This window comes from Phalacrocorax carbo, chromosome 1 (assembly GCF_963921805.1).
Source record: "Phalacrocorax carbo chromosome 1, bPhaCar2.1, whole genome shotgun sequence".
NCBI lineage: Eukaryota > Metazoa > Chordata > Aves > Suliformes > Phalacrocoracidae > Phalacrocorax > Phalacrocorax carbo.
In genome coordinates, this window is record NC_087513.1 from 198,012,650 (window position 1) to 198,027,368 (window position 14,719).

A 14,719-nucleotide genomic window follows, 5' to 3' on the forward strand; every position below is an offset into this window, starting at 1 on the left:
TATTATCTATCAACTTATATGTGAAACCTCATGCTGTTCTTACGGTAATATCCACTTTTACAGAAGGGGCAGCTGATATCATAGTAGGGAGCTGACCAGACCCATGAATTTCTTTGATCTTGTCTAATTCAAGTTGAAGAGTTTAAAAAACAAGAAGCACAAATATGCACACGTTGAAGAAACTTAGCTAACATCGTATTAGGCAAAGATGTTCTTTGCATCTGTTAAGCTAACAAGTAAAGGACACTTAATTATCTCTGATTAGAGCAACAAACATTCAGTATCCTTGGAGAAGGACTGAGAAAACTCCCACCTCAGATGGGTGGTAAAGTAGGAAGTCAGTATCCTTTAACCAAGGAAATTCTGGGACAATTAGACCTAAAGGAGAACATGTTTTATGGATGTTGCCAACTTGGTAAGAACAAAGTGTCCTTTGGATGAACTATCCTCATTATAATACTAAAAATCATGCCCATAGGTCAGCAAGCCCGCTAATCAAATAAGCCACTTCCTCTCTGAGCATGCATAGTAAATATAAAAGGAGCTGTACCTTTAAGCTGAAGTGAGAAAGAAACTGACCAATGACTAAGCTGGGGGCTGTGGACACATTTAACGGTATAAAAACCTACTGCGGTTTTCACCTGGTGTGCTTGATTTGGGGGAAACCACCGAGCACCCAGGCTTGCGCAACCCTGAAGTAAATAAGCAACATCTCTCCTGAGCGTGTGGTTATTGGCTCATTGGACACTGGGCGCCGGATCCGCTTTTCGGACCACACATGCACACAGGAAATGCTCCATGGAAGAAGACGCTCTGCTACATGAGTGTTTCTCCTGGGGCGAGGCCAAGCAAAGGATAGTCTGCAGAATACCCAGCAGGAAGGTGTTCAAATACTTTCATCGTTTTTGGTATAACGTGTTCCTGGCTTAAAGCCCTGCTGTTCCGTTCCGTAATGACTGCTGACGCAATTGTTGTAAACCAATCTAAGGCCTTGCCCCTCGGCCCTGCCTTTCCTCTCTCCCAGCTGCAGGTCCCACGCCCTCGGTTGTGTCACCGTAGTTGTGGCTGCATGGGAAGCCATTCCTGCTTGCCCAGCCACCAGGAACTAATTATTGTTTTCCAAGGTTAAATTATTCATGGACTCTGCGTGTGGACCCAAATCACTGCCCACCTGCAAGGGCACTGAAGGGTGTTGACAGACGAGAAGGGAATGGGTGGAAGGGTGGGAGCCAGGACATCCTCCTTCACTGGCAGTTTAAGTTGCTTGGGGAATTGTATCCTGTCTGTCTGCTTTGGTAAGATTCCCTGAGGCTGTTCTGTGAGCGCCTCCATGGCAGCTGAAGCAATTCTTCTTCACCCCACCACCCTCCTTCAGGTGCTTGTGCATGAATTAGTCTGGAGGGGACAAAGCTACCAGGGCAAACCTCACCCGAGGAAGGGGGTCCTATAGATGCAGGGTGGTGGTCATTACTGGCCACGTAGGCTGTTGTGGTGTGGTACCAGTGGGACTGTATTTCAAAGCTTTAGTACTTCTAAATGCATCTGCTTCCCTTCCCCTTCCAAGCGTAAGCCTCCTGCTCTCCAGTGCAGTCCTAAACCCAAGGCAGCAGGAGCGTGGCGTGCCTGTGGGAGGGTGCACAGCCCAGCTGAGCAGGCAGGCAGCGAGCGGGTTTGGTGTGGGAAGCCGCATGCCTGGTGCTGTTCTTCAAATGCCCCGCCTGGAACTGCTGCTGGGGCTCTCCTCTCTTGTCTGCAGATCCTGGGGTATGTGCTTCATGGCTTTTGGCTACAAGACCTCAGCAGAAGCCTAGGAGGAAAGGGGTCAGCTGTGCTGGGTCCTATCTGTTGTTCAGCAGTGGAGCGCTGGGAGGTCTTCTGTATCTCCCAAATGTTCACTGATGACTCAAGGAAAGGAACACTTGGAGTCAAACAGCATACATGGCATGGGTGTCTGGGCCAGGTGTAGTTTTAGGCCCTGTTAAAGCCCCCCCCAAGCCTCTTAAAGCATGACAACACTAACTTACATTTGTCTGCATGACTGAAGGATGGCGTGGGGAATCCATGCCTCAGCCAGTGCTAAGAGAAGCTTGCCCAGAGATGGCCTTGAAGCTGTCACTTGCAGCATTCACTGGCTTTTTCTTGCTGTGTTGAAGAGGTCAAGTGAGGTTTTGGGCAGAGTGTCTCTCCTTAAGCCTGTCAGTTCTGTGAGCCTAGAAATACCCCAGAGGGAGGGTCCTGAACACCCCAACCCCTCTGAACCCAGCCCTTAGCCATTTTCCATCTCCACCACCTTGCCTAGGTATGACAGCCAGGCCGCCCCCTTCATCACCAATGGATCTTTGTCCTCCTGCTGCATCACAACTGGTTCTGCTTTTGGCCAGAGCTGTAAGGCAAAACTTAAGCCTCCACCATTGCTGCAGTCAGGTGGTGACCATGGTGCCAGAGCAAGGAGCATGTCTGATGCAGCCCAGGTTATTGACAAAGTGTGCATATGAGCTTTGTCCTCTCTGCTTAACTAGGGAGGGAATTAACCCAGACACCAGGTCCTCCACCAGAGATGCAGGCAACCTCTCCCAAAAGCAGTGCAGAAGAAATTTTTTTTATACGCATCGTGCTGCCATTGCAGGGCAGGAAATGGCAGCTCTTGCAAGGCCATGGCTCCTGCTCCTGTACATGCACCTGTATGTGTGTACTCACAAATGCATGAACCTGTAGTGGAGCAGGGGTGAACGCAAAGGGGGGACCGAAAACAGACCCCTTCATTTAAGGCCTGAGCAGGTCAAAGAGGAATCTCCCCTCCCTGCCTCCGCCACTATGTTAAATGAAGGCCTGGCTAATGCTCAACAGCAGCAGCAATAGTTATGTAAGGCTAACGAGGTAATGGGGGAGTTCTTGGCTTGAAAAAAAAAAAGCTTTTATATACCTTTATTTATTTATTTATTAAGTTGAAAAAAGTGTTGGTTTAAGTGGATAAAGTAAGGAAAAAATTTAGTTCTAAGAACCAAGTTTCCTTGGGGAAGCAGAGCAGTGAGTCCTTCAGGACAAACCACAGAATCACACAGAATCACAGAATCTCAGGTTGGAAGGGACCTCAGGGTTCATCTAGTCCAACCTTTCTGGGAAGAGCAGAGTCGAAACAAGGTGGCCCAGCACCCTGTCCAGACGACTCTTAAAGGTGTCCAACGTGGCCGAGTCAACCGCTTCGCTGGGAAGATTATTCCAATGGGTGACTGTCCTCACTGTGAAAAGTTTCCCTCTCGTGTCCAATCGGAATCTCCCCAAGAGCAATTTGTGTCCATTCCCCCTTGTCCTCTCCGTGTGACTCCGTGTAAAAAGGGAGTCTCCATCTTCTTTGTAGCTGCCCCTTAAGTACTGGTACATGGTGATGAGATCCCCTCTGAGCCTCCTTTTCTCAAGGCTGAACAAACCCATGTCTCCCAGCCTATCCTCATATGACAGGCTTCCCAGTCCTTGGATCATCTTGGTGGTCATTCTCTGGACCCCTTCCAGCCTGTCCACATCCTTTTTGTACAGCGGGGACCAGAACTGGACACAGTACTCCAGGTGTGGTCTGACAAGGGCTGAGTAGAGTGGGATAATGACTTCTTTCTCTCTGCTGGTGATGCCCTTTTTGATGCAACCCAGCATCCTGTTGGCCTTCTTGGCCGCAGCAGCACACTGTTCGCTCATGTTGAGCTTCCTGCCCACCAGGACCCCCAGGTCCCTTTCCACAGAGCTGCTCTCCAGCCAGGTGGATCCCAGTCTGTGCTGCACTCCTGGATGATGTTTTCCCAGGTGCATGACCTTACACTTCTCCTTGTTGCACTTCATAAGGTTCTTGCTGGCCCACTCCTCCAGTCTATCCAGATCTCCCTGCAGAGCAGCTCTCCCTTCTGGAGTGTCTACTTCCCCACTCAACTTGGTGTCATCAGCAAACTTCATCAGGCTACACTTGATGCCGGTATCCAGATCACTTATAAAGATGTTGAATAACATTGGGCCCAATATCAATCCCTGGGGGACTCCACTAGTGACAGGTTGCCAGTTTGAGAAAGAACTATTTGCCACCACCCTTTGGGTGCAGCCTGTCAGCCAGTTCCCCACCCACTGCACAGACCACTTGTCTAGGCCATAACACATCAATTTCTCCAGGAGGAGACTGTGGGGGACCGTATCAAAGGCCTTGGAGAAGTCCAGGTAGACAATGTCCACTGCCCGCCCCATGTCAACCAGGCAAGTCACTGTGTCATAGAAGGCCACCAGGTTAGTCAAGCACGATCTGCCTTTAGTGAAGCCATGTTGGCTTTTCCCAATCACATGCTTCATTTGACTTGTGATGGCCCCCAGGAGGATTCGTTCCATAATCGTTCCATAACTTTCCCAGGGATTGAAGTAAGGCTGATGGGTCTATAGCTACCTGGATCCTCCCTTGAGCCCTTCTTGTAGATAGGGGTAACATTTGCCTTTCTCCAGTCCTCAGGGACATCCCCCGTTCTCCATGATTATGGAGAGCAGCCTTGCGATGATGTCAGCCAGCTTTCTCAACACCCTCGGGCGGATGGCGTCAGGGCCCATTGATTTGTAGGGGTGAAGCTCCTGTAGTAGTTCATATACTAACTCCTCCTTCACCAATGGTGGGTCGGTGTTTGGTTCAATTGGCAATTTTGTTCCCAAAGCCTGGGACCCTACAGTGCTGGTAAAGACCGAGGTGAAGGAGGTGTTGAGGACCTCTGCTTTTTCAGCATGATTGGTGATTGACTCTCCTATTCTGTTTAACAGTGGGCCTATGTTTTCCTTCTTTTTCTGCTTATGATTGGCATGTCTGAAGAACCCTTTCTTGTTATTTTTTATGTCTACAGCCAGTTTCAATTCAAATTGGGCTTTTGCTTTTCTGACTGCATCTCTGCACTCTCTGGCTATGCCCTTGTAGTTCTTGGTGGACAATCCTCCACTTCTCCATCTGTGCTGTGCTTCCCTTTTGGATTTGAGTAGACCCAGGAGGTCATGGTTGAGCCACGGGGGCCTCTTGCTCTGCTTACTTCCTTTTCCTTTGTAGGGGATAAACTGGTTTTGTGCTTCCAAATAGACAGTTCTTGAAGAATTCCCAGCTCTCACTAGCTCCTTTGTATTCCATGGAAGCCTCCCATCGAACCCCTCCCAAGTGAGCCCTGAGTGGCCTCTGAAGTTTGCTCTTCTAAAATCCAAACCCCTTGTCTTAGAGCTGACCTTCAGCACACTCAGCAGGATCCCGAACTCCACAATATTGTGGTCACTGCAGCCAAGGCTATCACTAACAGAGATATTACAAAGCAGGCTTTCTCGGTTTGTGAATAGCAAGTCCAGCAGCGCCTCCTTCCTGGTTGGCACGTCTAGCATTTGTATCAGGAAACAGTCCTCTATACATTCCAGGAACTTGGTAGATGACATGCAAACCTGCAAACCTGGGCAGGCAGGCAGGAAAGACACACCAGAAAGAACACAGACGCATGAAGCCAAATCTATAGGAGCAGAGCAGCCCATCGTAGCTGCTACTGAGGGTGAAAAGAGAAATTAGGGGAAGTTGCCTCAGTTTTGTAGCTGGGTCCATTTGGCTGTGCTGCCAGGGAGCCCAGCACACCCAGCTCACTGCTGCAGCCAGAGGGGCTGGGAATTGCAGAGGCTGGAGACCTGCACAAGTGGCCCAGGTGTTTGTCACCAGCTAAAGGCAGAGAAAAACTGAGCCCCTCTGAGGAAGGAGAGGGGCAAGGTGAGGCCTGGAGGGACACCTGCGAGGGACAGTGGGGTAGGTGTGGTATCCCTGGAGGGGCCGGGGCAGGAGGTAAGAGCTGCCTGATGGCTGCAGTGCTGGGGGGGGGAGGGGTTACCTCTAAGAAGTTACAAAGACTGGAAACCTTTTTTTGAAAACAATCATCATCTTACTTCTTATCCTAGTTCTTTGTCTTATGCAACCAGGAGATAAAAAGCACTTTGGAGGGTTGGCTGCTGGTGAAAGCAGACATATGAGAGTTGTGGCTGTTAGGGCTTTATGCATCAAAAAAGAGAAAAATAACCCCACCTCATCCAGCTGCCTTGATGAGAGACAAAAATTCCTTATGAAACTGCTGCATACAAAGCGAGTCCTGTAGATTGACAGCTCTGGATGTAGTGTTCACTTTTGTCGAGTTTTGAGACCATATTTTAATTTCGCCCAACCATGGTGCTGTACATATTTTGCTCTTTTTAGGGGCTGACAGCCTTCCTCAGCTTTTATATTAGCTTCAGAAGATACACACACAACCTCGTTACTGTGAGTAAATTCCCTCCTGTGCAGTAGGAGCTCAGCAGGTGACAACTTTCACTTACCATTCCACCTCTTGCACCATCTGGATGGTTGTACCCTGGTGCTGTCTGCTTTCACAGCTGCTCAGTGTATCCCAGTGTCTGCGTTCAAAACAGCTGTCATTGGCCTTGATTGAGTAGGAGTAAATTTTTGATGTAACCCAACCCTAATTGCATTGCTCTCTCAAGTGTCTTTTCCCATAAAAATGGGTACAGAAAGTTGAACTCTCCTCACTTTTGCATTACTTTTCTGTGTGAAGTACTTGCGTTTGAGGGCAAATCTCTTTCTCAAGAGCTGTTTAGCTTGAAGCAGATGGAGAAGAGGTCAGCTGAGGCTTATACTTCCGTGGCAGTCATGTGAAGGTGAACTCCACACCCAAGCAGTTGAGCTGAAGTATTTGCCGCTGAGGGCAGTTCTGCATGTTCATTTCCCGGTGCTTTTGCTTCATGGGCCACCAAATACAAAACCAATAGGTTGCTCCTCTTTTTCTCTGAAGTATGTGAAGACCTGCCCCAGGCTAGGCAGGCACAAGCCCTCACTGGGCTCACTGGGCCCTGTCTCCTGCTCCAGCAGCAAAGCCAAGCCGCCTGCCAGAGCAGTTGAGTCACAGACACAGACTCACTTGTTGCTGTTGCCTTATATACTGACTACATTTAATTTTGAGAATTATCCTTAAATGCAATTAAAGCGAAAACCAGGGCACAAAAATGAGGAAATGCCCGAATTCCTGTGTGCCTCTAATGGCAAGTCTGTCCTTGCCTTTGGTGGGAGGCTGTGCAACGCTGTAATTGCACACTGGTTACTGCAGGCCTCACCTCACTCATTTCGCAGCATGGACGATGCCCTGTGGCAAGCAGGCCACTCAGCAGTGGCCTTCACTTTTCTGTCAGCCCAGGTCTATAAGGTGTCAAAAACAAGATGGCTGATCTGCTGGCCAAGACCCAGTGCGCAGGCGGCAGGGGGTCCCAGGCCTGACCAAACCCGCCCCTGGTGACACGGAAGTCACTGGGCTGTTACAACACACGGGCTCCTCGCAGCAGCAGTACCACAGGGAGCCTCCCCCTCACACCAGAGGTGACTGCCTTCACCCTGGCAAAACATCCCACCTCTGGCCATGCTAGACCAGCTCCATTGCCACTTCCAGGCTCACAGTCCTTTATAAAGCAGCATTTATATTGTCTTTTCTTGAGCTGTCTTTAAAAAAGGGTGGGGAGCACTTTTCAACCTCCTCAGTCTTAGGGGAAAAAGTGACTGAGATGCAGGTCATTCTGCAATGAGGGTGAATATGAAGGCTCAAATCGCAACTCCCTAACTTAGAAGCCAGAGAAGTGGGGACAGAAGAGAGTGAACCATAGGCAGAACTGAACCTGAAATCCCTCAGGCTGTACTGCAGAGAAAAAAAACCACAAATCACAGCTTATGAAAGAAGACATGCCTCGTCCTCAGCAGACAGAAACACTTCAGTCTTAGCCTCTGCTCTAAGGCCTTAAGTGAGGAAGTTGAAGGCTTTAAGGAGCAGCTACAGCTCCTACTTCTGCTTTTGCCTTTTCCTCAGCACACGGGGCACAATGTGCAGAAAACAAGTGCCTGGCTCTCTCCAGACCAGCTGGATGCTCTGGGTCAGCCAGCAGAGGCACCCAGCCCAGGGACAACAGGAGCATGCTATAAGGCCAGAGGCACGCATGTGTCCGAAGCAACCACTGAGCTCTGGGAAGCCACAGGCCCCATCCCCATTTGCTAGGTCACCCCTTCTTTCTCCTGCTCCTTAAGAAGGTCCCAGGCAACATCAGCTGCTTCCCAGAAAGTAGCATCCATCACATAGACCAGCATTCCAGTTTCCCCATGGACAGCTGAGACCCGTTCGCTATCCCTTCCTCCTTTTTGAGATTCTGGAAGCTCACTACTAGCCACCCCCAATGACCTCCAGCTTCATCAGCAGCTTTTAACACAGAACAACCTTGAACCTTGACAGCTTACTGGTCCCTGGCTTCGCCCTGACACCCAAGGGTTACAGGAAATTAAGAAACTGGTGCTCAGTACAAGCTGCAAGTATTTGTGAAAAATCATCTTACAGAGGGCTAAGCAGCAAGAATTACCCAGCTCAGACTGGCCAGTGTAGTGTCCAAAATCATACGTACTCATTAGATGAAGATAACTAAGGAAAAGAGGCTACAGCATTCACCTTTCTACGAGTTCTGGAAGCCAAAATTGCATGTTTTCCTCTTGGTCAGCGTACACTGACAATATATCGCCTGCCACTCAGGCAGGCGAGACAGCTGCCTCCAGCCTGCAGGCTCGCTTGGCCGGGAAGAAGCGGTTGGCCAGGGTCAGGACTCCCACAGGTACTGCCAGTGCAGACTTGCTCCCTCACCTCCTCCCAGTTCATCTGAGCTGCAGGCAGGAGCATCTCCAGCAGAGCACCTGCCATTATGTGTTCATTAGGAAATGAGCACATTAGCCCACCTCGATCCGAAAACACTAGATTTCTTCTGACCAGGACTCTGCAGACACTCCCGTCTGCTGTGACAGTGGTCTCCAAAGTGGGGTGCACCAGACAAGCTAAGGACAGGACAATCTCCAAAGTGGTAGAAGCAAAAGTGGGGTGAAGGAAGAAAATGGGGTTTTGTACCATTAAAAATATTTTTCAATTGTATTTATTAAAGTATTTCACCTTTCTTTTTAGATTCCTATTTTTGTCTAGTTTTAAAATGCAACTAATATATTAGTAGAGTAATAGATGTATGTATTTTATAAACAATTTCAGGAGCATGCACTCAAAAATTTGTTACTGATAGGGGCGTGCGATCAAAATAAAGTTTGGAGACCACTGTTCTAAGAAAAGCCAGACCTTCAAAGACAGTTTTATACCTTGAAGACACCAGTGCCTTCAGAACTCAGGTAAGGCTGATGTGCATATGTGCTGAACCACATCTTCCTCACATACACTCAGCAGCTCCTTAGTCTCCTGGGATATGCTGGTGTCACTGATACCATGCCCTGCCCATGGACTGGCATCGCCTGTGCAAGATGGAGCAGCCCCTGGAAGCCGCAGTGGCCCACCTGGGCTCCCCACACTCCCTCAGCGGGGAGCACAACAGAGTTTGCCTGCCTTCAACCACACCGTGCACATGCTCATCCTCCAAAATTCAGCCAAAAGTGGTTTAAGAAATCCTCCTGTACAGGGAATCCCTGTGAGGCGCCTGACAGGCCATCTACCTCTGCTTAACAAGCCCAAAAGTTACCAGATAAAGGCTTTGGCCCTCCTTTCAATTTCAGCTTCTGCTTAAAAGCCAACTTCCAAATTTCTCTGCAGAAATCCACTTTAAAAAAAACCACACCGAACACCACCACACTATCAGAGATTAATAACATCAATCTTTATTCCAGACAAGACAGAACTACAGAACAACTGTAATCCTTCTGGTCATATTTTACAGAAATCTTGAAACACTGGACACACTGACTTACTGTTCAAACTCTAACAATCAGGGATAGGATGATGGCACTGCTAAAGACACGTTTCTTCTAAACAAACTAAAAGGTAAGGTTTAAAAGTTAACTGTCATTTCTGATGCTGCTTAGCTTTGTCATCAGGTGTTCTTGCTTAGCAACAAAAGCCAAAAAAAAAAAAGCCTGCTTTAGAACAGCAAGTAGGAATAAAAAGAAGGTGTAATCACACAAAGAAGCCGTAGTTTAGTACGGTCTCATGCGGCTTGATGGGGGCGGTGCACGATTCGGAGGAGTGATTGCTATATCCAAGTAGTCTCCTATCTGGAATTTCTGAGACTGCAATGTCATGGAATCATCTGTGCCCTTCCTGCCCGACATGGTACTGCCGATCTCCTTCACCCTGCACACAGGAGAGAAAAAGGCAAGGCAGTTATCAGAGGCAAATCTCTCTAGATGTCCAAAACAGGAGCTGTATCAGCTCACGACCACCTCCCTGTGACACACTGCACTCTATTTAGCATTTCACTACATACATAGGGTGCAGGGGGTTTTTCCCTCCAGTACCAGGTGCATCGAGAGAAGCTACACCAAATCCTCCTGATGGGGCAGAGGGGCAGGGGAACCTGCTACCATGTGAAGTTAAATACTAGAGAGAACCCCTTGCCCCCTTCCAGACACAGAGAGAACAAGACCCTGCAGATCACGGAGCAGGATTTATCTAGAGGTTGCTGACAAAGCTTAGCCCATACGGTTTTGAACAATGGATACCTTCAACAAGATCACTGTTAAAATGCAAATGCACTCTCATACAAGATCTACCACGCCTCGTAACACCAGAAACAAAGCTTTATCTCAGGCTGTAGGTCCCTGTTCTGGCTGGATGCCAATACAGCCACTGAAGCCTTCACGCACACAAGTTCATTGTTTTGGGAACAGAAAAATCCAAAACAATTTGTTTTGGGAACACATTAACAATGACTGTCGCCAAGCAAAATTCAGAGTTTGCTGTGGTTATCATATAGTCTGTTATCAAGAACTTTAGAATTTTGATTTGTGGGTTCTGAACTTTAAAATCAGTGTTAATGAAAAATAATTCTCTGCTCCAGGGCCTCAATTCTTCTAACCCAGAGAAGAAATGCCATTTACCTATATCCAGGCCTCTTGAGATCTGTAAAAACAATCGCAAAATTGAAGTGCGTCCCCTTCTTCCGTGCTTCTGGGTAGACTTCTTTCACTAAGCTGGTCAGCTCCTTCAGAGTCGCATCCATCCTGGATTAAACAAACAAACCAAAGCGGTCCATGTTCTTGAAAGCAACAACAATAAAACAAGCTTCTCAAAACCCATTTAAGGTGGAATCAATATATTGCTACAACTTAACCACACATTTCCTTACCTTTGCATAATTTCTGTTGACACCTGAAGATGGGTAAGATCCTGTATTTCAACTACACAGTGACCACTGGTTTCACAACTACATGGCATTCCAAACAGTATGTTTTGGTCTAATGATTAAGTGACAAGAAGTTGCTCTAGTTATGGATTGTAACACCTGGGAGAATCTACCACTTACTCTACCCTGGAGACAACGCAGTCTAATGTGAATGTGATTCTAGCTGTAGTAACTTCTAATTTATTGCAATATTAGACAAGTCTCTTCACCCCTCTATACATTTCAACATCTGCTCTTCCATGTCTCTCAAGAGAGTTACTATTTAAACAGCAGGGTTTGTTTTTTTAATGCATTAATGTTGTTTATACAGTGAATACTATAAGCATTTTCTCCCCTAAGTCAGTGTCTATGTTAAAATAACTTCCTGAATACTAGAGGAAATGCAGAAATAAAAAAAATATATATATATATCATGAGTAGTTTTCTATTTCCATCAAGATTTCCACTTCTGCCCTAACAGGCAGCACTCCTTTTCCCAGCTGTCAACCAGACCAGGGCTAAAGCTGATTTCCAGAATGCCAAGAACAAAAAGACTCAATCATCACAGCTAAAGCAGCTCTAATTACACAAACTGAACAATCACTCCAAGCTTTGAGCAACCAAGGAGCAGTGTGTTAACAGACAATGCCCATTCTGACTTCTGCAGATGGCAAACAGCTCAGACACCATCAACAGCCTGGACCGAGTCCATAAATCCCATTAAGAACTAAATTAGAACTGCATTTTACTAGTCACAAAGATAGATTTATTCAACCATATGACATACAAGTTATAACCCTAACAGGCACCGTGAGGTAAAAACAAGATTTGCGAACTAGCATAATTCACTTTCAAAAGCATTCTTCAAGATATTATAAACAAAACCCAACATGCTTACAACACAGACTAAAGCAGTTCTCCAAACTAAATTTGAAAGCAATAAAAAGCACCTCTCTGTTAGAGCACTGCTACCTGACCACACAAAAAGAAACACACTACTCCACCCTCAAGAGGCTCTGAATCAAAACATACCACCACTCACACAACAGCTCAAGCTTTCTGGAACAACTACTGAAAAAACAGGGCTGTTGGAACAAAATTTAAGCATCAGTTAAAGAAGAATCTCTGTGTTGAACAGATGTGTTGTGATAACCAAAGACATGCACAACACAAGCCTCTGCGTGCGTCAGTCATTGGGCAATTAAACCACAGTAAGTTTCAGTGTGCAGCAACCAGCACTTAGCTGAAGATCTGCTTCCATGCATGCCATGTCTAAGCTCCCATGTCTACAGTCAGAGGAGCTGTATTTATTTCAGTGGCAACTGCTTTCCCCATGCAGCTGCCACCACAGCGGAGCAGCACAACTGCCCCCAGGAAAGCTTCCCCACGTTTCCTGCTTTAAACGAGGTCTATGTAGTGAGGTGGGTGTCGGTCTCTCCTCCCAAGTAACAAGCGATAGGACGAGAGAAAATGGCCTCAAGCTGTGCCAGGGGAAGTTTAGATTGGATATTAGGAAAAATTTCTTTACTGAAAGCATGGTCAGGCACTGGAACAGGCTGCCCAGAGAGGTGGTGGAGTCACCATCCCTGGAGGTGTTCAAAAAAAGTGTAGATGTAGCACTTCGGGACATGGTTTATGAGGCATGGGGGTGCTGGGTTGACGGATTGACTTGGTGATCTTAGAGGTCTCTTCCAACCTAAATGATTCCATGCGCCTGTCGAGCTACCCCTCGCAGCCAAGTACCAGACGAGGAGTTCAAGACAGCCGAGCTCCCTGACAGCGCCCGCAGCTGCCGCCCGCGGGCCCGCTGGCCTCCGCGCCCGAGGGCCGGGCGGAGGGGCCGGGGCCGCCCCCGCCCCACTCACCAGGTGTAGATCTGCAGCTCGCTGGAGGGCACGTTGCCGCGGGAGAACTCGTCCATGCGGTGGTGCCGTCCGTTGTTGGTGGTGAAGACGCGAAGCAGCAGCGGGCACGTCTGCGGAGCGAGGCGGGGGTGAGGCGAGGTGAGGCGCCCCTCGCCATCCCCAACCACCCCCCACCGAGGCCTCACGGCGTCGCCCTACCCTTCCCCCCGCCCCAGCCAGCCCCCCGGTGCCCGTCCTGCCGCGCCCAGAAGCGGCGGTAGAGGGCTCACGGCACCACCCCCGCCACCTTCTCCCGGTCGATCGGCTTCTCCGGCTCCTTCTTGATCTCCTCCTGCGTGACGCGCGACTCCACCGCCATCTTGTCCCGCCGCACAAACAACCAACAGCCCCGGATGTCCCGCCGAGCGCCGCGGAGCTCGCGAGAGCAGGCAGGGAGGGAGGGCCGGAACCGGGCTGGGCGCGCGCAGGCCGCGGCTCAGGCCGTTCGCGGCGCGTGCGCGGGCGGGCAGGGCGGGAGAGGTGTGAGGGGAGGCAGGAAGGAGGGCGGTGTCACCTGAGCCCGAGAGAGGGGCTGGGCGGGCGGGGACCGGGCGAAGGGGCGGCTCTCGGGAGGGCCTGAGGGGAAGCGGGGCGGCCCTGCTCGGGGCGGCCCTCAGCCCGGCGCCCGCGGGAGCGGGGTAGCTACCGGGGTGCCTGTCCCTGCCGCCCGCTGAGGGGAACCTGCCAGAGCAGGGCAGCTCCCGCTCCTGTTCCACAATGGGCTGCCTGAGTCGGGTCTGGGGACCCAGGTCTGGCGGCTGCCTTACTGTGGGGCACCGTGGTGCTTGGGAGTTGCCTCACAGGGTTTTACGTTATTCTTCCAAAAACCTGTAAACGTCTGGCATGGAGCTGCTGATTTGAGCAAAGTATTGCACGCTTCGGACTCAGCGGCAGGGTTTAGGATGCGCTGCTGTCAGCTTCTCTCCTTGTTCTGTGATGCTTGCGTATTCCCTTATTTGTTGCCTGTGTTTTCTAATACCTAGAAAAGCTTTTAATAAGCTACTGGTACTGATGTCTCTTGGAAAAAAGCCACCTCTTTCTCTTTGGAGACAAGTTTAAACATGTCTAACATAGGTAAATACTATCAACCACTGTAACTAGCAGTAGATAAAAATAAGTTAGAAAAGGGTAAATGATATTTAGAATTTAGATTCCCTTAATATTACATTGAGCAAACATCAAATGCTTTCCTTTATAGTCTTGTTTTTCCGATAATAAAGCCTCATATTAGGTTATATTTGAGTCTGTGGTTGTGTCTTACAGAATAAGTAGGAGAGAGATCTGTGTTTCTGCTGTGAACTTTTTTTAAATGATGAGAGTTGTTACTCATATTGGAATCAATGGCTGTTCATTTGTTTTCACAGAATTTACATTATTTCCTCAAGTGCTGTGAATTTATTTCTCATTTCAAGAGTAAAACAAATTCTTCTGTAAAGCGATGCAGAAATGTATATGCTTGCGGGTACAAAATAAGGGACTGATAGAATTGCTGAGGCTGGCAGGGAGCTCTGGAAGAGACTGCCTAGTCCAAACCCCTGCTCAAAGCAGCATCAGCCAGGGCAGGTTGCTCAGGGCCAGGTCTGGGTGGGTTTTGAGTACATCCAAGGATGGAGACC

General features: G+C 48.7%; 1 protein-coding gene across 1 annotated transcript; it reads right to left on the reverse strand.

Annotated features, from left to right (window-relative positions):
• Window positions 1-9,674: 9,674 nt before the first annotated feature.
• Window positions 9,675-13,508, reverse strand: SAP18 (Sin3A associated protein 18). The gene is made up of 4 exons (XM_064441158.1): window positions 13,351-13,508; window positions 13,065-13,174; window positions 10,916-11,038; window positions 9,675-10,169 (listed from the first exon to the last, which is right to left on the reverse strand). The coding sequence occupies exons 1-4, from the start codon at window positions 13,420-13,422 to the stop codon at window positions 10,013-10,015; spliced, it is 462 nt and encodes a 153-aa protein (XP_064297228.1). The 5' UTR covers window positions 13,423-13,508; the 3' UTR covers window positions 9,675-10,012.
• Between the last annotated feature and the right edge of the window lie 1,211 nt (window positions 13,509-14,719).